The sequence below is a fragment of the Zootoca vivipara genome, chromosome 10, assembly GCF_965207765.1.
Source record: "Zootoca vivipara chromosome 10, rZooViv2.hap1.1, whole genome shotgun sequence".
Lineage (NCBI taxonomy): Eukaryota > Metazoa > Chordata > Lepidosauria > Squamata > Lacertidae > Zootoca > Zootoca vivipara.
Genome location: NC_142593.1, coordinates 12,015,374 through 12,038,503, shown reverse-complemented (window position 1 = coordinate 12,038,503; position 23,130 = coordinate 12,015,374). Strand labels below are relative to the sequence as shown.

Genomic DNA, 23,130 nt, shown 5'->3' with positions numbered 1-23,130 from the left:
CTGCTAGGTTGGCAGGAGCTGGGACTGAGCAACGGGAGCTCACCCCATGGCGGGGATTTGAACCATGATCGTTACTGAGGTTACTAAGTTGTCCCACCCTCCATATTCTCCTGATCTGGCCCCACCAGATTTCTTTCTTTTTCCAAAACTGAAATCTACACTGAAAGGGCACAGATTTCCCAACATTTCACAAGCCAAAAGAGGACTTCTCCAAATTTTCCAACAGTTCTACTAATGTTGTCAACGGTGAATTGTATCTGAGGGCGCCTACTTTGAAGGCCTGTAAGGTATGTACGGTCGAATATTTCTCGCTGTCCAATTTCTGTGACCATTCACTGAACTTTCCGGTCACATCTTGGAACTCTGGGTGACAAGAGAGAGACTGAACTTTCTCTTTGAAAAGCCACAAAAAGACTTCGGCCAAGGATAATGCTTTCTGGAGGTTTTTGGGGGAGTCAGAATCTTGGGAGGGTTGTGCCCCACTTTACCCTATAGGGGAGTCTCCACTGGCCCATACCATAACTTTCCACATTTAAAGTACATGACTTCCGAGACTGCTGCTAAGAATTTTTATACCGCCGCTAAGGGTGCTGGGAATTGTAGCTGTGACAGGGTTAGATGACAGCTCCCAGGATTCTTTGGGTGAAGCCATGTTCTTTAAATGTGGGTGAATATAGAGGAAGCGGCAAGTTATTTCTGAGCAAGAAATGCCCCTCTTTCATGACCCCAAACGAAAAACAGAATCGGATCTAAAGGAGTCGTGGGTTAGAGGGCAAGGAGAAGGATCACTCAGTTGAGGTCGACCCCTGCTTTCTTCATTGCAAAAAAGAATCTTACGTCAGGATTTCTCTTTTTTAACAACTAAGGGAAGGTCTGGCTTGCCTGCAGTAAATCTCCCACTCAAGGTTGGCTGAAGCTCCATTTCCCAGGAAATTAAAAATTCACTCCCTCCTCGTCTGTGCTGATCAGAACTAGTCAAACTGAAGAAACTAGTCCCATGAGAAAAGACACAGGAGATTTTTCGCATGGAGGAATACTTCCTACATGCCTCTCCTGCTGTGCTGCAAGTTTCCAGGGATATAAACATGCAAATAGTCCTTTTAATGGAACAGCCCTGGAGGAGAGACATGAAATCACTGCAGTCAAAGGATGGCCTAAGATTTAATGCAGATTAGTTAGCTCTTAATGGACTTTTAATTTGTGGTAGGGAACCCGTAGGTCTCTGAAGGGTGCCAAGAGGATATTCTGGGCTCAGAACACTGTACAGCAAAGTCCACAACTTACATTGGGTGTGTGTGTGTGTTATATTCCAAGGATTGTGCCTGAAGCCAAATAATTGTGTATTGGGTGAGATTGGCAAAGTCATTTCCCCCAGAATCCTGCCCACTTTCTAATTCTTTGCCTAGTAATAATGTGAGGTGAGAATATTCTCCGGAGAACATTCTTGAGAATGAGAATATTCTCTGCTAGAAAACTCTCCAGAGAATATTCTCCACAAACTGGTAAATTCAAATGTAAGAACAAGTTTTACAACCCACATTTTAAAAATCTAGTAAATAATAATAATAATAATAATAATAATAATAATAATAATAATAAGGGTCTGGATTTGATGTCCTGCTTCATCACTACCCTAAGGAGTCTCAAAGCGGCTAACAATCTCCTTTTCCTTCCTCCCCCACAACAAACACTCTGTGAGGTGAGTGGGGCTGAGAGACTCCAGAGAAGTGTGACTAACCCGAGGTCACCCAGCAGCTGCATGTGGAGGAGTGGAGACACGTACCCGGTTCCCCAGATTACGAGTCTACTGCTCTTAACCACTACACCACACTGGCTGTGATATTAAGTCAAGCTGTGATATTGCCAGTGTAAGTAATGAATAATGACTTTTTTGATCCAGTTACATTACTGGGCATTGTGTCATTCACTATTGGTAGTTCTGAAATGTGAGCTACAGAAAACTTTTTTTTAGTTTTAAAAATGCTTTTCTTTTAATTTGATGAGCATTTGAGTTTGTATGTAGTTCAACTATATGTAATAGCCTTTTTTCCTATTTTGGTGTGACCTTATTCTTAGCAATTCTATAGGCTACCCTTGGCCATACAGTGTGGTTGTTGTTTTTTTAACAGAAAGTAGCTTTAGTGCTTTATACACTTAAAGTACCTTGGCCTATACAATTATGTGTAACAGTGTGTGAGGTGCCCTTGATTTAAAGAGTTGACGTTTCTATATTTTTATTTAGCACCAGTAACTGTTTTTTGCAGTGCCGTTCAATGGTACAAGGTGCCATTTACTGATTGACATACTGAAATATATTATCATATAATATAATATATTTAATATTAATGGCTTATTTTTATGTATGCATATAGTTTTGTTTATCAAGCTGTGTTTTAGTCACCAAACAGTTATTAAGCATCAGAGCTATTAGAAGCACAAGATATCCTATTACTGAATTTACTTGAATCAAACCTTAACATGCCAATTGTATTTTTTTTGACTTGTCCTATAACATGTACATGTTCTAATGGAAGAATGAAATATGATTTAACTACTGAGTTTCCTTATACCAAACCGTAACATGACAATTACTGGTGCCATCACCTCAGAATTGTGAATTCTCCTATTTTAAATGAAAATTCTCTAATATTCTCATTAATAGAGAATATTCTCGAGAATATTCTCCAAAAGATTATTCTCCAGAATTTGACATCACTATCTTTGCCACATGTTTACATGGTTGAATTCGCACAAGTTGCTTGCTTAATGTATGTGGATTGGGCCCTCCAACCCACTCAAAACTCAACCCCCTTTTGCATGTGGCATGGAGATAAGAATAAGTCCGTGGCCACATACATAGGCCAGACAGAATGTGGACAGGTAGTAGGAATTTGTAGTCTTTTGATAATAAGGATATGAACTCCCTAGTGCAGGCATGATGGGAACTGTAGTCCCAAAACAGCTGGAGGGCCAAGTTTGGCTATGCCTGCCTTACTGGTTTAGTTTTCCCAGGCAATTGGCGAGCCCCCAACCAAACTTGGGTTGCAAACCATGGTTAGTCTAAACCAGGGTTTCCCAAACTTAGGTCTCTGGCTGTTTTTTTGTACTACAACTCCCACCATCCCCAGCTAGCAGGACCAAGTTTGGGAGACCCTGGTTTAAACCACAAACCTGGGTTGGGAGGTTTGGATAAGCCCAGCCACGGCTTAGCTCAACACTAAGCAGCAGAGCAAAGGGGGATGAGCAGAGTGGCTGCGCTGTCATGTCTGGGCGCCAGGCAGCCATGGTTAAACCATGGTTTGGCTTAGCATGAAGCCTGAAGCATGACACTGGCTGGCTGTGGTTTGCTGGGGTGTCTGCCAGGAGCCTTTCCCAGCCAGCAGGGATTGATCCTGGAATGCAGGAAACTCAGCTAAAGCATCAGTGACAGATGGCCATCCAACCTCTGCTTTAAAATCTCCTAGGGAGGAAGAGTCTACCACCTCCCACTGTTGAATGACTCTTACTGCCAGAAAGTCCTTCCTGATGTTTAGTTGGAATCTCTTTTCTTGTGTAACTTTGGTTCAAGTCCTACCCTCCAGAGCCCTTGGGATATCTGAAGACGGCTACCATTGAGCAGGCAGCTCAGAAAGTAGAGCATGAGCAGGGCTACCTTACTTTAAAGGTCAATTTGAAAGATGGGGTGTGTGGGGGAAATTTCCAATTCCAAAAGGCAGCACTTTGTCCAAAATTTTGATGTGTGTTATTCCTAAAAAGAAAACGAAAAAAGCTCAACAATTTTGTGGTCTTCCAAAATAATAAATAATAATGAAACTAGGCAACCCTACTACTTTTTTAAACACGGCAGAAAGCCATCACCCTTTCTGAAATATGGCAACTCTAAGCGTGAGACTTAATCGAAGAGTCGTGGGTTCAAGTCCCATGCTGGGCAAAAGGGACTTGACCCACGAAGGTCCCTTCCAATTCTACAACTCTGTGCTTCCAGATCTCCATTCGGTCTCCTCCAGATGCGCGCGCCCCTGCCCGAACCAGGCCACCCGTCTCTTCACGCCTCGCGGCGGCGCGCACCCTGGTTCGCCGCTTGCTCGGCGCGAGGGATCGCGATAGCGGCGTCGGGGGCGCGCCTTTCCCGCCCCTCGCCTTCCCTTCGGGGCTGCCGTGCGCGCGAGGAGCAGCGGCTGGCTGGGCTGAGTGGGCTGGCCGGCGGGCGAAGGGAGGCGCGCTCCCAGCAGGCGGACTCAGTCGGCGGCGCCGCCGCGTTCCTCCCCTCGGGCAGCGTCCGCTCGCGGGAGGAGGAGGAGGCGGAGAGGAGGCGGCAGCTGCAGCTTCTCCGTCGCTCGACGTCCAGGGAGCCCGCAAGAAGACAGCATCCTCGGGAAGCGCCGCCAGCAGCGTCCGCCACCTTCGCCAGCCGAAGAGGCGAGGGCGGCCACAAAGGGTTCTTTGTGCGGCGGCGGCCCCTTCGTCCTTCTCACTTGGCCGGCGCCAGCATGGGGACAGCCAGCGCCACCTTCGTAGCCGTGCTGGCGGCGTCCGCCTGCGTCCTCTTCCTCGACGCGGCAGGTAAGGTTGGAAGCGTCTCGACGGTGTCTGTCGGTTTGCAGCAGCAACAGCAGCACCGCCGCCGGTCTTACTCCAGAGTCGCCCCGACGGCTCGCCCTTGCCCCGTCGGCCGACCCCCCGACTTGCTCTCGAGTAGACCCATGCCACGGAATGCCGTCGAGGGTGCGCGCCGCTCCGGAGCGGCCCCATTTATGTCTTGGAAGGGAACTCTCTGGACTCCCACGGCTGGGAGGCTTACTCTCGAGTAGCCCTACTTAGACTTCGCCCCAAGAGGCGTCGAAAACCAGTTGCTGTCTAGGCAAAGGCGTGCAGGAGGAGTAAAAATGCGATTTTATTTAATTTTTTAAACTCGGGAGTAGCCCGATCGGAATCCGTGGCAGCTCCGTCGAGGGGCGAACCGGTTGCTCTCGAGTAGTCCTGCTTGATACCTTTTCACCTCGGGTACAACGGCAGCCTGGGGGGGGGGGGCGACGACGAGGGAGTGTAGGAAATTTGCCACCGTGCCCTCTAGAAAATAGTTTATCTAGGTAGGACTTTTGAAGCTGTGCCCTTTTTAATGCTTACTCGGAAGGAAGGCGCGCGGGGCGGGTTACGCGAAGGATCGCCGGGTTACGCGAAGGATCGCCGTCGAATCTCGGGCTGTATTGTACTTGGCGCGGAGAAAGGCGTCCTGCAAAGTCCTTTGGGGGCTGTTGCTCTCCTGAAGCACCATTGAAAATTTACGTCCGTGCACTCGTGTTGGGAGTTGTCCTTCCAAACCCTTTCATCTGCAAAAGCCCAGCAGCGCCATCCTGCCCTCCTCTCTCTCCGTCTCTCTCTCTCTCCCCCCCTATACTTTATTGTGCAAAATAAAAACATCGCTGTATTCCCCACCGAGAGGGAGAGAAGATGGGATGGGGAAGGTGAGCATCATGATGCGTAATGGTGGTTTGGAAAGTTTGGGAAGAGTTACGCGGCTCCATCCAGCATTAACGCCGCCCCCCCTCCCGCCTCTGTAGGAGACGTGAAGTTTTCACCTTGTGGAGTGAGGAATCGGGACAGGAGATGAGGAAATAAAGGGGATTTCCCTCCTTTTAATTGCACGTTATTTTTCAGTGGGGTGTTGGGAGAGGGCAGACAAAATATTTTGGGAGCCGAGTGGCTGCCTCTTGTTTGGCGCTTCCAAGGAACCGAACCCATAATGGGCAGAAAGTCCACCATCAGTGGGGATAGTGTGTTATTGGGTTGTTGAGTGTCCCCAGTAGGGGGAAAGGGTGTGTTCAGCTGTGCTTTGGAGTTTTGTCCTTCTCTCTCTCTCTCTCTCTCTCTCTCTCTCTCTCTCTCTCTTCCCCCCCCCCTTCCCACGAGTGCTTTTTGCGCTTTCGGAGAGCCCCATTTCCTGTGTGTTACCTGACTGACCTAACCCAGAAAGAGAGCAGAGAGGATCACAGAGGGCGGGGGGGGGGGAGCCCGGGCGGTCAGGAAACATTAGGATTCGGTTCAACAAGCCTTGCGATTGTTTGGAGAGCCTGAATTCAAGCGGCCCTATTAACATCTGACCTTGCACACTGGCTGGCTGGCTGCTGCTGCTGAATGGTTGCCAGCTCGTCCGGCATCTCTCTTTCTCCCTGCCTTAACAGCAGCGAGATTTATGGGAGCTCTTTAGAGAGGGAGGAGCCGGGGGTGTGCAGAGTGAATATGAGACTGGTGGAAGACTTAACAGTCCTTGCAAAAGCAATTGCCTGATCTTGCATTTTATGTCCAGCTGTGGATTTGTGGCGCTTTCTTCTCAGCCTTGCATTTTATCCCCTCCGCCCCAGGCGCTGTTAGACTTAGGCTTTGATCCTGGGGCGAAATAATTCTATGGCCAACCATCCTCTTTCCAGGTAAATTTTTTGTGTGTGGCTCCTTTGCACTCTTAACTTTGGCTAGATCTGCCCAGCAATGGCAGAGAGATCATACAAAGTCATTCCCCACACCTTTGAATCATGCTTAATCACTTGGCTGCGGGGTAATTTGGCAGGTAGCCAGTGGAGCTTCCATTTCTTTGGTTTTATTATTATTTTTAAATTGCTTTAACTTTGATTGCCCTGAAAAGGGATCCCATTCCCAATAGAAAAATAACAGGCCCATACTGCAGATTAGAGAGGGCCTGTTAATCAGTTGCATGTTTAAAAGAACTTTTCTCTTCCTTTTGTTGAACGCACTAATCCATTTACCTCCCCCCAGGAGGTGACAGATGCCTAGATTTCCTGTTATTCAGCTCCAGGGTCCCAGGGTCTTGCCATTTGTTGCTTTAGCATAGGGCAAGAGATAACATTTCTGCCTTTTTTTTTTTAAAGGGGGGGAACCTTATGGCTGCCTTGAAGGACTCAGGGCAAGATTGCAAAATCAACAAGAGCTAATATACAAGTTGCAAGTACCCTGGATTCTTCCCCTCCCTCCTGTGGCCTTTTGTCTCTGTTGGGGAGGCACCTTTATCATTCCCAGACTGAAATACCCCCAGGACTGATAAATGGCTGAAAATATGATAGAAATTATGTATGCATGCTCTTTTAAAAAGACTTGGGAGCTGCTGAAGTGAGGATGGCTGGCTGCTCTTGTTTGCTGGAAGTCCCAGGCACAAAATGAGATATAACCTCCCACCCCAACCCCATTTCCTTTCAACAGCTGGATCTGTTTTAGGGGGCCAGCACTGAAAGCTCCAAAAAGTCTCCTGCCCCTTGTTTCTCACCGCAAGAGGTTCTCCTTCCTCCTTTGACAGATTTCAGCCTTGTTCTTCTTTTTCCTAAAAAAAAAAAAATATCACGGGGGAATGCCGTTTTAGTAAAATACTGGAAATATTTTGATTGAGAAATAAGCAAAGTTAGGGGTCAGCTTTCAAGTCTTTTCCCCAGAGGTGCCTTTTTTATTTTTATAAAGAATCCCATGTCTCTTCCATCTGCAAAAATGTTCTCTGTGCGAGATTCTAAATTGCTGTTTTCACGTAGTGGTTGCACCTTATTTACTGTGGAATGATTTGACTCTCTTAAAAAAAAACCCACGTTGCACACAGTTTCAGATAGAGACGGGTTTGTTTGCCTTCTTCGGGGTATAGTCTCTTCGTGGGATGTGTTGGGAGTTTGTACTTCAAAGGGACAAAGAGTGCCAGCCTATTGAGTAGCTTCAAAAATATCCACATATGTTTGTGGTTTACTTTGACAAAATGACTCTTGCTGTGACTGGCCTCTCAGAATTTCAGTGAAATAAGTTTGCGTTACCAGCTGTGGGACTTAACACCGTTTATACTTGAACAGAGATGGGTTGGTGCTGTGCAAGCCCCTCTTGTTGACCACATGGAAAACTCTCCCATGTTAGAAAGGGCATCCATAGATGTGCCCCAATTGCACAGAGACTTGCTTGCTTGATTTCTCTTTCCCTATTTTTGAGGGGCCTAATTTCACAAATGGAGCCTCCACATAATAAGCATACCTGCCAAGTTGCTGTCAGAGAAATAATGGACCGGGAAGGAAATAGCAGACCGGAAGTAGCGCTGCCGCCATTTTGGAACTGGGCGGAGCATGCTCAGAAGTGACTTTTGATGCTGCTTTGCCCAGTTCCAAAATGGCCGCCGCGCCAGAAGCCGCACTGCAGCCATTTTGGAACTGGGCAGAGCAGCATCAAAAGTTGCTTCTGAGCATGCTCCGCCCAATTCCAAAATGGCCGCCGCGCCAGAATAAACCGGGGAAAAACAAAAAGTCCATTTTTTCAGCTGGGAACAGCTGGAAAAACGGGGATTTCCCAGGGAAAACGGGAGACTTGGCAGCTATGATAATCAGAAGCTCTTGTGGAGGTTTCAGCAAACATGATAGGCTATTTGCTGGCGGTGGAGAAGAGTTTCTATTACACATCCACCATAGTATCATAATAATGGTCCAGAAGACGGTATGATCTGGAGCTATAAAACTAATTAAGTCACAGAAATTATCTTTATTTGGGGCTTTACCCTAAATAAGTGGAAACTTAAGCCTTCCTCTTGATCCATAAGAGTGTAACTTGTATGTTCGTGCCTTAATTGCAAAAAAAAAGTTAATTTGAAACATTAGGGAGAAAAGGGGGTGCGTTTCAGACTGATGTTTAGCATTTTTCGCTCAAAAACAGTGTTCCCTTCACTCTTAACAGGGTTTACTTATTTAAAATTGCAGTACAGTGGAACCTCTGTTTATGAAGACCTCGGTTTATGAAGACCTCGGTTTATGAATTTTCGGTTTATGAACGCCGCGGACCTATCTGGAACAGATTAATTCTCTTTCCATTACTTTCAATGGGAAAGTTCGCTTCAGTTTATGAACGCTTCAGTTTATGAACAGACTTCCGGAACCAATTACACCCATGCTTCGGGTTAAGTATGCTTCAGGTTGAGTACTCCGCGGAACCGTCTGGAATGGATTAATCCACTTTCCATTACTTTCATTGGGAAAGTTTGCTTCAGTTTATGAACGTTTCAGTTCATGAACAGACTTCTGGAACCAATTGTGTTCCTAAACCGAGGTACCATTGTATAATGTTCTGATCTTATGCACATTTAGGGTGCTACAGGTGAGGGCTTAATATTGGAAACAGATTGTGCTGATACTGCAAATCAGTCATGAGCAGCAGTATGGCTTTTTAAAAAACTTATCCCATTTTCTGTGGATAGGGTAAATCTGGATTAAATAGGGAAAATACATGCTGAGTGACATTTTGATGCCAACAATGTCTTTAAAAAAAAAAGACACTGAAAACAACAGCTACTACTTGCGTGACTGAAGAGCACTGGTATCACAATAAACACTCACCTGGAAGCACTTTTTAATTCATTTTAGATGTAAGACCTCCTTCAGTCATACACACCAAGCCACATGGGAGCTGCTTCTCTACGGTGTAGTCCAGGCATCCCCAAACTGCGGCCCTCCAGATGTTTTGGCCTACAACTCCCATGATCCCTAGCTAACAGGACCAGTGGTCGGGGAAGATGGGAATTGTAGTCCAAAACATCTAGAGGGCCGAAGTTTGGGGATGCCAGGTGTAGTCTCACATATGTGTGTAATGATCATATGAATGTGTGTGTGCAGTTGCTTGGGTTGATTGCATAGTCAAGGGGTCCCCAAACTAAGGCCCAGATCCCGGATGAGGCCCAATCGCCTTCTAAATCCGGCCCACGGACGGTCCGGGAATCAGCATGTTTTTACATGAGTAGAATGTGTCCTTTTATTTAAAATGCATCTCTGGGTTATTTGTGGGGCATAGGAATTCGTTCATTTCCCCCCTTCAAAATAGAGTCTGGCTCCCCACAAGGTCTGAGGGACAGTGGACCAGCCCCCAGCTGAAAAAGTTTGCTGACCCCTGATAGTCCATGGGTAGGCAGACTAAGGCCCGGGGGCCAGATCCAGCCCAATCGACTTCTAAATCCAGCCCGCGGATGATCCAGGAATCAGTGTGTTTTTACATGAGTAAAATGTGTCCTTTTACTTCAAATGCCATCTCTGGGTTATTTGTGGGGCCTGCCTGTTTTTACATGAGTAGAATGTGTGCTTTTATTTAAAATGCATCTCTGGGTTATTTGTGGGGCATAGTAATTCGTTCATTTCCCCCCTTCAAAATAGAGTCCGACTCCCCACAAGGTCTGAGGGACAGTGATCCAGCCCCCAGCTGAAAAAGTTTGCTGACACCTGGCATAGTCCTTTCAAACCTAATACAGTGGTACCTCAGGTTACAGACGCTTTGGGTTACAAACTTCGCTAACCAGGAAGTGGTTTCTCCAGGTTAAGAACTTTGCCCCAGGATAAGAACAGAAATCACATGCCAGCGGTGCAGCAGCAGCAAGAGGCCCCATTAGCGAAAGCACGCCTCAGGTTAAGAACCATTTCAGGTTAAGAACGGACATATGGAACGAATTAAGTTCTTAACCCGAGGTACCACATGGTCATTCCCATTCACATATGTACAGTCATACCTTGGTTCCCGAACACCTTGTGACTTGAACGTTTTGGCTCCTAAACGCCGTAAAACCCAGAAGTGAGTGTTCTGGTTTGCGAATGTTTTTTGGAACCCGAACATCCGACATTGCTTCTGTGGCTTCCGATTGAGTCCAGGAAGCTCCTGCAACCAATTGGAAGCCCCATCTTGGTTTGTGAATTTTTTTGGAAGTTGAATGGACTTTCAGAATGGATTCTGTTCCACAACCAAGGTACGACTGTACTTCAATATGTGGCTTGATTTCTGTGGGTACATGATGGAGGCCTAAGAATGCAATCCTATGCTTGGCTACTCTGAGGTAAGTCCTGTTAAGTGGAACTTACTGGCGCACAAACATTCTGAGCCAAGGTTCCTAGGATCCAGCAGTTCATTCAAATACAGTGGTACCTCGGTTTACAAACACAATTGGTTCCGGAAGTCTGTACTTAACCTGAAGCATATTTAACCTGAAGCGAACTTTCCCATTGAAAGTAATGGAAAGTAGATTAATCCGTTCCAGATGGTCCGTGGAGTACTTAAACTGAAGCGTACTTAAACTGAAGCGAACTTTCCCATTGAAAGTAATGGAAAGTGGATTAATCTGTTCCAGATGGTCCGTGGAGTACTTAAACTGAAGCGTACTTAACTTGAAGCGAACTTTCCCATTGAAAGTAATGGAAAGTGGATTAATCCATTCCAGATGGTCCGTGGAGTACTTAAACTGAAGCGTACTTGACCTGAAGCGAACTTTCCTATTGAAAGTAATGGAAAGTGGATTAATCCATTCCAGATAGGTCCGTGGAGTACTTAAACTGAAGCATACTTAACCTGAAGTGAACTTTCCTATTGAAAGTAATGGAAAGTGGATTAATCCGTTCCAGACAGGTACTTAAACTGAAAATACTTAAACCGAGGTATGACTGTAAATGTAGACAAGTAAACGGCATTGAATTAAAAACAGCTTGTCTTTTTTGGGGTTCAGTAGATTGTAATAGAACATGCTTTAAAGCAGCAACAAAACACCAGTAATTTCAAGGGGTCTGTTCTGAGCATAACTAAGTCTGGAACCAACCTGTAGGATTACAACTGTGCAGTCCTATGCACATCTGAGAGTTAAGTTGCACTGAAATTTGTGGAACTTACTCCTGAATAAATATGGCTATTGGATAACTAACACCATGAGTAATGCCACTTAGATTGTCATTCGTTCAGTTTGTGATGAATTTTGAATTGCAGGCTTTAACGTGAAACCGTTTCACTAGTTACAAAAATCTCTCCTTTGCTTTAACAGTTAAATTGATAATGAAAGAATCTTAAGTTTGGGTCAAAGCAGCAGTTAAGACTTCCCCTGAAAATAGTTCTTCCTAGGGCATGACCTGATTATTATTATTATTTTTAAAAAAGCAGTAGTTATGTCACAAATGCTGGGATTCCACAATCTTGTCTTTTGTGGAAAGCACAGCAATGTGGCGGTAGGGGAAGAATGGAAGATTGACAAACTTGGCAGATTAATCCTATTTAGGAAGCTTTCAGTTGTTTGCAGGAAAGCTGATCCTACTTTTCTTTTTAAATACATTTCACTCTGGGCAAGGTGTTAACAGCGCTGAGTATTAGTCGGATGTATGGAAGCAATTTGGTTACTAATTGCAAAATGAGCATTCATGCTTTGGGTGGGTAAGATTAAAATGTAAAAAGTTTTTGTTTCTGTGTGCTGCAAAATGTGCTTGATAAAGGTGCCCTAGATCTCAGGCCTCTTGCGTGTAGTTTGGGCACAACTGCCAAGTTAAAAGTTTGCATTCAGTGAACTCATAAGTTTGAAGCATGTAGCACCTGAAATATATAATTACATTCCAGAAAAAAATACTAAGTTTTTCTCATAGCCCTGGTCATTATAAGCATAGCTAACATCTTAAAGGAAACAAGCTACATCTAGCTAGTGTCACATCATTTAGAATGTCTTTGAATTGTGATATGTTTGTTCCATATTTTACTGTTACTTTGGTTAAAATTATGTTACTTTTGTAGCAGGCTTCCTTGTGTAAAGGAAGGAGGTGCAATTTAAGTTTGTTTGTTCTCCCTGGGTTTGTTGCTTTATAAAAGGAAGCTGTCATTAAGCTCAGTATGTCTGGAAAGTATGCAAGTACCAAGTCTTTCTAATCCAATGAGTACAAACTAGTTAGGGCTTCAAAGAAAACGAATGACAGGCTTTTGCTGCCATGAAAGAGGCAGCATTGTTTGTTAATCCTGTTTTTTATTGTTATTTAGACTGCTGGCTCCTGTAGCATACCCTGTAACCATTTGGAACAAATAGCAATTTGACATAAATGCTCGTCTTTTCTTTGTGTTTTGACTGAACCATGGGAGAGGTTTGAAGTTAAAGGTCCCTTCCCAGCTTACGCGGCATTTACCTTTTATACAACTTTTTGTCTGATTTTGAGTTTTTTGCCCTGCTTTCCCCAACCTGGTACCCTACAGATATTTTGGGCTCAGTTCTTGGGAGTTGGGGTCCGAAACATCTCGGGGACACCAGGTTGGTGACGACTGATTTAGACTGTTACATTTTGTATTTCTTTAAAAAAATAACATGTAATTTAAAATTTCCTCCAGTGCCCTCGCTTCAAAATGAAACCTGTAGTTTTCAGAAGGTATTCTGTCTTCATAGAAAAAGAAACAAATGTTTCCACTAGGTTAATGTTTCATTTTGAAATTTGCAAATAGGTGGTTAGAATAACGTCAGCTTTCATGCTTCGACACATTACATGCTTTGTGAGCAGCTTTGAGCTCTGCTCGGTTGTTGGAAAAGCATCATACAAATATCGGATTGATGACCAAATAAGCTAGTTAACCCTGTGATTCCTTGCACCCTTGTTGACAGTTGCTTCAACTGTGCGGGGAAATCTTATTGATTTGCATTTCTGGATGTATCTATATGATGGATGAAAATTTAAAAATGAATGTAGCCAGGTAGCCAAATTGTGATGAACTTGAATGAAAGGAGCCTGTGAGACAGTAGCAAGTTGTTTCATGGAAAGAGGTCATTGTTTGCTCAGTTTCCCCCTCCCTAATCCTTTTGAAGAAAGATATCTTCAAGAACCCAGGTGGCGCTGTGGTTAAACCACTGAGCCTAGGGCTTGCTGATCAGAAGGTTGGCGGTTCGAATCCCTGTGACGGGGTGAGCTCCCGTTGCTCGGTCCCAGTTCCTGCCAACCTAGCAGTTCGAAAGCACATCAAAATGAAAGTAGATAAATAGGAACCGCTACAGCAGGAAGGTAAATGGTGTTTCCATGTGCTGCTCTGGTTTGCCAGAAGCGGCTTTGTCATGCTGGCCACATGACCTGGAAGCTATACGCCGGCTCCCTCGGCCAATAATGCGAGATGAGCGCGCAACCCCAGAGTCGGTCACGACTGGACCTAATGGTCGGGGGTCCCTTTACCTTTATCTTCAAGAAAGCTCTTTGACTCTTGTAAATAACAGCAGAAAAGAAAAGCACTACTAAATTATCTGGCTGCTTTGATCACCAGAGATTGGTTGGTCAAGAGGCCCCTCCAACTTGGACCATTGGCAAGCTGTTGGTGACAACATATTTCTATCACATTCTTTGTAATAATAATAATAATAATAATAATAATAATAATAATAATAATTTTATATACTGCCCTATCCCTGCAGGTCTCAGGGCAGTTCACATGATAAAAAAGGGTGTCAGTCAGCCAAACGCTGCTACCATGCACCATATCAAACATTACCTCTATCAACCCATAAACCATTCCCCCTCAGCAATATTATAATAGTGCCCATAACTCCATGTGTAATAATTGGTGTAATTCCTTTTCTCTGACAAAAAAATGATTCCCTACTCCTTGGACCCCTTCTTCTTCTGTTGCTGTGAACTCACAGTTTTCTTTCTTCCCTTCAGTTCCTTCTCTACCAGCCAGACTAAGAACACAACAAGGTCAGGCATTTTCTGGAGCCCAAAGACTGGCAGCTGTGCTGTTATTTTCCCTTGGCATGGGAAGCCAAGAAGGTTGGAGGCAGCATGAGAGAATTTTCACTTTGCACGTCTTGCTGCTTCTGGGATTTGGGGGCCAACTGAGAGCAAAGCGTTGGAGGTCCCATACTGGCTTACAAATGGTGAGCTTTTTATAGAGCTGCAGTGGTATCACACTTGAAATAGACTTCCGAGCAGTCTCCGGCTTCTTTCTTTCTCTGTCAGGCTTCTGTTGGAAGTTTTGATACCACTATCAATTTTCGAATGAGTCAGGGTTTCCCCCATACAGTGGACCCTTGGGTTACGTTACCTTCAGGTAACATAACTTTCGGGTTGCGAACGTGGCAAACCCACCCACCCCTCCCCGCATGTGCGGGATGGCAGCAGCCAGGAAGGGCCCTCTACTCCCTTGCACGTGTTTACGTGCGAGTAAGCCTTGTTGTGCTCAGTGAGAGCGCTCATAGCTTTACAGCAGGGAGGGGGGACAAGGCAGTCTTCTCCTCGAGGACTGGATCCTGGAATGTCCAGCACATCTCTCTCTCTCTCTCTCTCTCTCTCTCTCTCTCTCTCTCTCTCTCTCCCCCCAAACCAGCCCTTTCTCTAAAGCCAGCCCTTTCTCTAAAGCGGCCCCTCCCGGTTGCCCAGTCCCAGATGCACAGGAAGGCAGAGCCAGCTGGCCGCCTCAGCGTCTTGATGGCTCGGTCACCCCTGAACTCTCGGCGCAGAGCCGTCCGCAGTAGAAGAGCCTGCTGCAGCACTCTAACGGGCTGGTGGGCTCTTCCCCAGACTCAACCTTCGGGCCCCAGACTCTTGACCTGGCACCCCAGAGAGCCTGGTGCCCGGGTGCCCCGCACCCCTAGCATGTATGGGTAAGACGGTTCTGCTTCCGCCTGCTTGGTGCCTGCTTGCTTCTCTGAGAGAGAGAGAGGGAGAGAGAGAGAGAGAGAGAGAGAGAAAGGGCTGTTTGGGGAGGAGAGAGATCGACAGATCGCGGAGAAACAATCACATGATCTACAAGTCGAACCCGTTGGACAATGCTGCTCTAACCCATCTTCCCCTACCCGCATTATGCTGTACCTGGGGTTTATGGACAGCCAGGTAAACAATGCTTTCTTTGGAAAGCCCTTCCCATGCCACCCTGCTCCTGTGTTAAATGTGCTGTTGAAACACATATCATGGGAATCCCATGTACCTTTTCTACCACCTTCCTGTGAGCTGCAGCCTGGCAGCAAGGGTTAAATATGCTGCTCCTTTAAGATAAGAAGAACTCTGCATGATAAGAGCTTCTTTTCTTTTTCAAAGTTGCTGCTCTGACTGGCTCTCCCTTGTCTGCTCTCCCCGTAGCCAGCCAGCTTCATCCCTACTTTTAAAAGTATAAATTTAAAAGATTTTACTGCAAGGATTCCGCCGCTGCAAAAACTTTGAGAACCACTCAGTTACAGTACCTGTTTTGTGCCTGCCTTTAGTTACATGAAATTCAAAAGCTTGCATACCCTTCATTACCGAACTCCTGAGTACATCCCCTAATAGCTGTAACTTAAACATTTTCTTCAGTAGTTTAGGCCAATCCTGCTTGAATGTGCTAGAGTAGTTCGAAGCCATTCAGTAACAGTTCATCTGGTAAGTATTATTTCACAGTGAAGTGGCTGCTGTAACTGAATTTGCTTGCTTTTTTCCAGTTTAATGCCCTGACATTATTTTTCTATACCTTTGTGTATTTAACTAGAAGGCTTTGCATGCTGCGTAAAGAAAAGATAAATTCAGCCAGGGTTCTGCAGCAGGTTAGAGTTGGGATTAATTGAGTGTGAAAGTTAGCTTTTCAACACAGGCCTCATAACTGTCTAACTGAATCATAAAACTATCCCAGAAAATGTTTTATTTTTTTGCATTGTGAAGATCATTCATAATATTTTTCAGGTTCAGAACATTTAATGTGGAAGTAGTTAATAGATTTTTTTTTTTAATAAAAAAAGTTCAAATTAAAATTGCATCAAGTGGATTCAGACTTTCCTCCAGGGTGCTTCTGGGCATGTGGTGATGGCCATTCAATGATCTTGTGCAAGATGCGTCTCCTGTCTGTTGCAAGCCAGTTGTGTTTAGTATACTTGCCTGGACGATCACATCTGGGTGTAATAAGCTGAAATGTGAATGAGCCGTTTGGCGGCAATACACACAATCCCATTGCTCTTTTTCCTGAGCAAAGAAACCACCAAACCAGAAAGGTTTTAATTTACTTTTTAAAATAAAAAAATAAAAAAATTATTAATTTTTTGACATATAACAACAAAACATACATCACCCACACACCAACCCCGGCATTACCTAAAATAGAAAACAAAAAACACAAATAAAAACATTAACATATAATAAAAAAACAAAAACATACATATATAGTTCAAAAACCATTCATCTTTCCTGACATTGTAGGTTGACCTCCTCAGCCCCCCTTACTGTGGTTCATCTTATACTCTCTTTGGCAATGTCATAATCATCATCTTAACATTGTTTCTTTCTATCTTAAACATGTTTATACCTTTTAAATTTTACACCAAAATTCTATAATTATCCTTTTCTTTATAGATTACATATTTATCATCTATGACATCACACTCCTCTTTCCTTACATATTATATTTCTGCCTTAAACATACTTCTTCATTTAATTCATATTATAAAATTCTTAATCTGCTTTTACACTATACTAAACTAAAAATTATCTTCCTTATACCCACACCTCTCTCTTCTAAGAACTCCCCATCTCAGTCAAAACCATATTTCTATTGTTAACCCTTCCAATCACAAGTCCCCTTTTACGGTCGGCAAATCTATATAAATAGTCCTATTTCAATCTGGGTTACCCTATTACATAGCCAATTATAAACTACTAGTGGAATTCAGCCTGTTTAAAAACGGGCGCTAGAACGCTGCTCTTGTGCAGAGCCGGCATGGGACGGAGCTTCGGAGGTCTCCGAAGCCCCGTCTCATGTGGGAGGTGCGCGGCGAGGCGGCGGGGGGGGAGAAGTGCTCCTCCCCCCCACCGCCTCGCCGCGCACCTCCCGCATGAGACGGGGCTTCGGAGACCTTCTCCGAAACTCCGTCCCATGCCGGAGGAGCGCTTCTCCCCCCCGCCTCGTCGCGCACCTCCCGCATGAGACGGGGCTTCGGAGAAGGTCTCCGAAGCTCCGTCCCATGCGAGCGCAGAGAGGGAGGGAAGTCTGCGGCCCCGCCGCTCCTCTCACGGGCCAGGGAGCGTTGTGAGGAGGAGGCGGCGGCGGACAAAGATGGCGGCATCGGGCTCTGGAGACGCAGCGGCTGCTGCGGGAGCCGGACCAGGCTCCTCAAAGGCGCCCTTCCTTCCCCCCCCTTCTCCTCCGCCGGCCTCCACACTCGCTTCCCCGACACGCTGTCTGGCTGGGAACGGCAGTTGGAGGAGACAGAGGGGGGGGAGGGCGCGCGCGCGTGCGTTCTAAGTCTCTGGTCCAATCCCTGTGTCCCTGGGGCACATGCGCAGTAGCCCAGGGACACACGGGACAACTGGACGCAGAGACACTTGCATATTATTATATAGGATTTCCCTTCCTCACCCTTCTTTCTACCCTCATTCATTTAACCTTCCCCTGCTGCCCTGCGTCTTTCTTCAATCCTGTAATTCTAAGCACCCCTTTTCTGTTTTCTGTGGTCATCTTGACTCCTTGGTCCGATGTCTTCATCTGTCGAGAGGAGATATTTTCCAATTCATACTGGTTTTTCTCAACTAGTTTTTTGTGCACTGATGGACTCTCACTCCTTCTGTACCACTCAATTTCTTCTATATGGACTGGGGTGCTCTCACCCTTCCCCAGTGAAAGGTTTTAATTTACTGTTTTCCCCAAACCAGGAAGCTATGGTTGATAGCTTCAGAACAAGCCAAGATATCAAGCCATGTATTGAAGGTGGCCTAACATCCATTTTTTTTCCTGAAGTTGTGAACTATGGTTTACGAATTTGCACAAAATTGGAACCTTTAATTAATGGAATGCTTTCTGGTTGGGGAATGGGCTTTGTGCGTGCCCCAAAACCTTGTTTCTATCTCAGCTTATTAAGCTGCAATATGATTTTCTGAACACTCCCATTGTGTGCATCACATGTTATCAAATGGTATTTTTACAGTGCTTACCGCTGTGTGCTGGGATGTGAATTCTACACCCGGTCAAAGTTGCATGAGACCAGCTTTCTGGGACTTGTTGCCATTGCACATAAACTTTTCAGAAAACTCCATGCTCAGAAGTTATATAAAACGTACTCTTTTTCAATTGGCCTGACAGGCAGAAGGTTCTTTCATAATAATAATAATAATTTATTATTTATACCACGCCCATCTGGCTGGGTTTCCCCAGCCACTTCTTCCTTTCTTTAAATAAGTTTTAAAGGAAATGTATTACATCTAGTTTTCAGGAATTCTGCCAAAGATTATATCAAGATTGTTGATTATAGCCCTGAATGAGTTTTGAGTGCACTTAGGAATAAGTGTCATAAAGAAGAAATGTAAGTGATATTTAAACAACAATACATTGAACCAATGAATCCAATTTTCATGAAAGGTGATTCTGACTAAAGACCAGGAAAAACTTTCTGACAGTAAGAGCTGCTTGACAGGGGAGGTTGTGGACTTTCCTTCATTTGAGGTTATTTAAGCAGAGGTTGGACGGCCATCTGTTATGGATGCTTTAGCCACGATTCCTGCATTGTAGAGGGTTGGACTAGATCGGGGTCGGCAAACTAAGGCCCGGGGCCCGGATCAGGCCCAATTGCCTGTGGATTGTCTATGGATTGGCGTGTGGATTCTGTTCGTTCGGGCTGCACCATTCCCCTCCCGCACCATTCCATTCCCCCCCCTCCCTCACACACACCACAGTGGTGGTGCCTCCTCCCTCCCTCCTCCTGGCTTCTCCCTGCCCTGCCTAGAGGAGGAAGGGGGCTGGCTGAGCTGGCTGAGCGCCATTTTAAGCAGCCCCTCTCCGGAGCCAGCTCTTTCGCGCCGCTCATCTTCCTTCCTTCCTTCCTTCCTTCCTTCCTTCCTTCCTTCCTTCCTTCCTTCCTTCCTTCCTTCCTTCCTTCCTTCCTCTGCCCATGTGCTCCTGTGGGCCAGAGAGCAGAGTGCACGAGCTTGCTCTGCCTACCCACAAGAAACAGCAGCATCGATGGTGGTGGCAGCCACAGGGAAGGTAAGAACTGGGGCTGGGGGGTGGGGAGAAGGACTACTTGCCCCCCTCGCCTCTTCTTCCAGCTCCCTCCCCCAGTGCCACTTTTCCAGTTCGCCACAAGGTCTGAGGGACAGTGGAGAGGCCCGCGGCTAAAAAAGTTTGCTGACCCCTGGATTAGATGAACCCCGGGGTCCCTTCCAATTCTACAATTATATGATTTTATAGGGGAACTAGTATTGTAATACTATGAAGACGAACAGATTTATTATGGCATAAGCAGTAATTTACTAGAGCCATTTTATCCCGTGCATGAAGTGTAAGCCTCACTTGCAAGTATACATACATGAGGGAATTGCAAACAGTGAGGTCAGAAGAAAAAGAAAAGACAGAGATTGACAATTTAAGTAGAAGACATAGATGGGCAACCAAGTTGGCATAGGCTTTACTAGATCGTCTTCCATGTTAGTCTGCTCCCTTCCCCAGATTTCCCAGTAAATGTGCTTCGGCATTTCTGTCATCAGGCATGTCTGATCATTTGGGGTCCTTGTCCCTGTGTAGCCCAACTCATGAGTGATGTAGCTAACAAAGGCGTGGCTTGCTTTAAACTCATGCCATGCCTATGTGGTTCTCATTGTTTTGACTCCCAATCCCACATCTTTACTGTTGTGGTCAGAGGAAGCCTTTGTGTTTTTAAAGCATTTCCTAAGCTCCTGAGAATTACAGTTCTTTCATTCTTTTTTAGGTGGTGAAGGTAGTAGCTATAATTAATAGGTGTGGTGAGAATTATTATACAGTTGTACCTTGGCTCCCGAACGCCTTGGGAGTCAAACGTTTTGGGTCCCGAACAATCGAAACCCGGAAGTCCGTGTTCTGGTTTTTGAACACTCTTTTGGAAGCTGAATGTCCAACAGGACTTCTGTGGCTTCCGATTAGCTGTAGGAGCTTCCTGCAGCCAATCAGAAGCCGCGCTTTGGAAGTCGAACGTTTCAGAAGTTCGACTTCCGAGGTATGACTGTATATATGTATGTGTATGTAAGGGGACATAGCTCAGGTATTTTGTACACATAAGGTGCCAGGCTCACTTTGTAGCATCTCCATTTAAAGAATCTCGGTGCCGCCATGATCTGGGAGAGCCACTGCCTTCTCTGAGCTTGGTACAGTGGGTGGGATGTTGTAACAACAACAACAACAACAACAACAACAACAACAACAACAACAACAACAACAACAACAACAGAGCTTGCTAGTGGACCCTGAATTTCTGGACCTCAATTCCATCAGTGTCAACACCATAGATATAGATGTATGTAATGCCTTTTTCATTGCCTGTTCACCCTGGCTTTTGCCAAGCCTAGGGGCAAGTTCCTGGAAGTGAAGTGAAGTCTGACTGCTGCATTGTGGGGTATCTGGAAGGTACTTATTTACCATTAGTGCTGCACTTTGAGTGTGACATTTCTGAGTGAGAGACATAGCTGCCAAGTTATCCCTTTTTTAAAGGGATTTTCCCTTATGCTGAATAGGCTTCCTCGCGAGAAAAGGGAAAACTTGGCAGCTATGGTGAGAGATGGAAAAGTTTGCATAACCGTTCACATTGGGATTGAAATAAATTATTTCCACTTCCGTGTTGTGTGTGAATGGGTGTGTTTTAAGCAATTCATAATGGAGTTTGTATCTTTTAAAATGCTTTCCAGGCCCAATTGGAATTTGGCTATTTAGGCTTCCACCTGTCTTCAGTCTCTATCCGCTACAAAAAAACCATACTTGTGTAGTAACTGTTATTATTGGCTCCAGATCCCCTTCATTATTAATTGTAAGCCGCTCAGAAGTTTAGACTTCCACCAGGACTGTACATGTGTATTTCTTGCTTCAGTTCTGTGGTATACTCCATGAGATAAAAGTCATTCTATTTCTAGGGAAACCAAACAGTTCAGTCTTTGCAATAAAGCACTTTTTGGGTGGTCTGCTCATATGAGGAAATATGAGAAACTGCTCATGAGAGTATTTCTGTTCTTATTGCAATTTGGGATGGGGGAAAATGAGGAGATTGTGGATGATCAGCTGTAGTCAACATGTGATATTGACTTTCTGTGAGAACTTACTCACTGGATAAAGGTTTGCTTGAATTCAGTGTTGTTAGCATTTTTCAGGCACCCAGTATTTTGAGGCATCTTGGTGAGGCTAACTTCACATGACCATGCCTTGGGTGGCTATAGCTGATTGTTGAAATACTACACATGAATATTCGGTGTTATGTTGGAGCGGATGTCAGAAAACAGGGAATTATGTTACACATGTGGTGGGGGTGTAAATATGTACAATTTTTTTTTGGCAAAGTGTGTTTAAAGAGATAACAGAAACCGCTGGGTTGAAGCTGACCAAAAGTCCAGAGGTAGTATTATTATCAATTTACGATGGGGTAGAAGGTTCTCAAGCTTTGAAGGACTTGCTCACAATTTTATTGACAGCTGCACAAATTATTATAGCTAGGAAGTGGAAGGGCTAAGCAGGATATGAAATAGAAGAATGGTATAAAGAGGTGTGGGATATTAATGATAAATTAACATGTGCCATTAAGGTAAGACGGGGAATATAAAAGAGAAATGATTTAGAGGAGATGGGGGGGTTGTTTGTAGAATTTGTAGTGTTAAAAGGGAAAGGGGTCAAACCAAAGCAAGAGGTGTTGAAGTTTTGGGAGATTGGATAGTTACAATGGAATGGTGTCAGTGGTGGGGGGGCACATTTATATTCTTATTTATTTATGATTATTACTTTGTCAAGATAAAATAAAAAGTCAAACAAACAAACAAATAAAAAAGAAATACTACACATGCAATGAGTACACATGTGTGCATTTTGCCATGTGCCTGTGGTTGCAGAAATGTGCTAAGCAGAAATGTTTGCTATTGTGTACAGTGCTTCCCCCATAGAAGAAAAATTGTGAAGAATGTTTGTGTGAAGGGACCCCGAGCAATTAATTGATAAATGTATTTTATAAAGCATTCAGACTTTGTTTGATGTATCCTAGCGCTGCAGAGGTGTAGGTGGCGTTTAACTTTAATTTTTTTCTTTCCGTGCTTTGTCTCGCCAAAATCATTGTGGTAATGAATTGAAATAGGCCCTTGGCATGAGAATCCATTGGCGATCCAATCTAGATGACATGGGATGCATTTGGTGACAATAAAGTCCCATCTGTCCCCACATCCTCCCCACCCAATACTCACAAAAGTCTTTCAGGACTTTTCTGGTTTCTCGGATGCACCAAGAGAAATAAAATACCAGCCATGTTCCTCCTCTGCTTCCTTTTAACATGTGCTGGAGTTTTGGCCAATGCAGTTGTGCTTGCATCTCCATGACCTGCTTTTACCACTTAACGGCTCCACTTCTCACTTTTGTAATGCAAAAGGGTGGGGAGGAGGGAGGATTTTGTGCTCTGTTGAATCT

General features: G+C 44.9%; 1 protein-coding gene across 1 annotated transcript in view; it reads left to right on the top strand.

Annotated features, from left to right (window-relative positions):
* The first annotated feature begins 4,150 nt into the window (after window positions 1-4,150).
* The window catches only part of ROR2 (ROR family WNT receptor 2), a 160,584-nt gene continuing 141,604 nt past the window's right edge, over window positions 4,151-23,130 (top strand). The window contains exon 1 of the mRNA XM_035099905.3: window positions 4,151-4,563. Coding sequence (XP_034955796.2) covers window positions 4,491-4,563 — 73 coding nt within the window. The 5' untranslated portion in view covers window positions 4,151-4,490. The remainder of the gene's footprint in view (window positions 4,564-23,130) is intronic.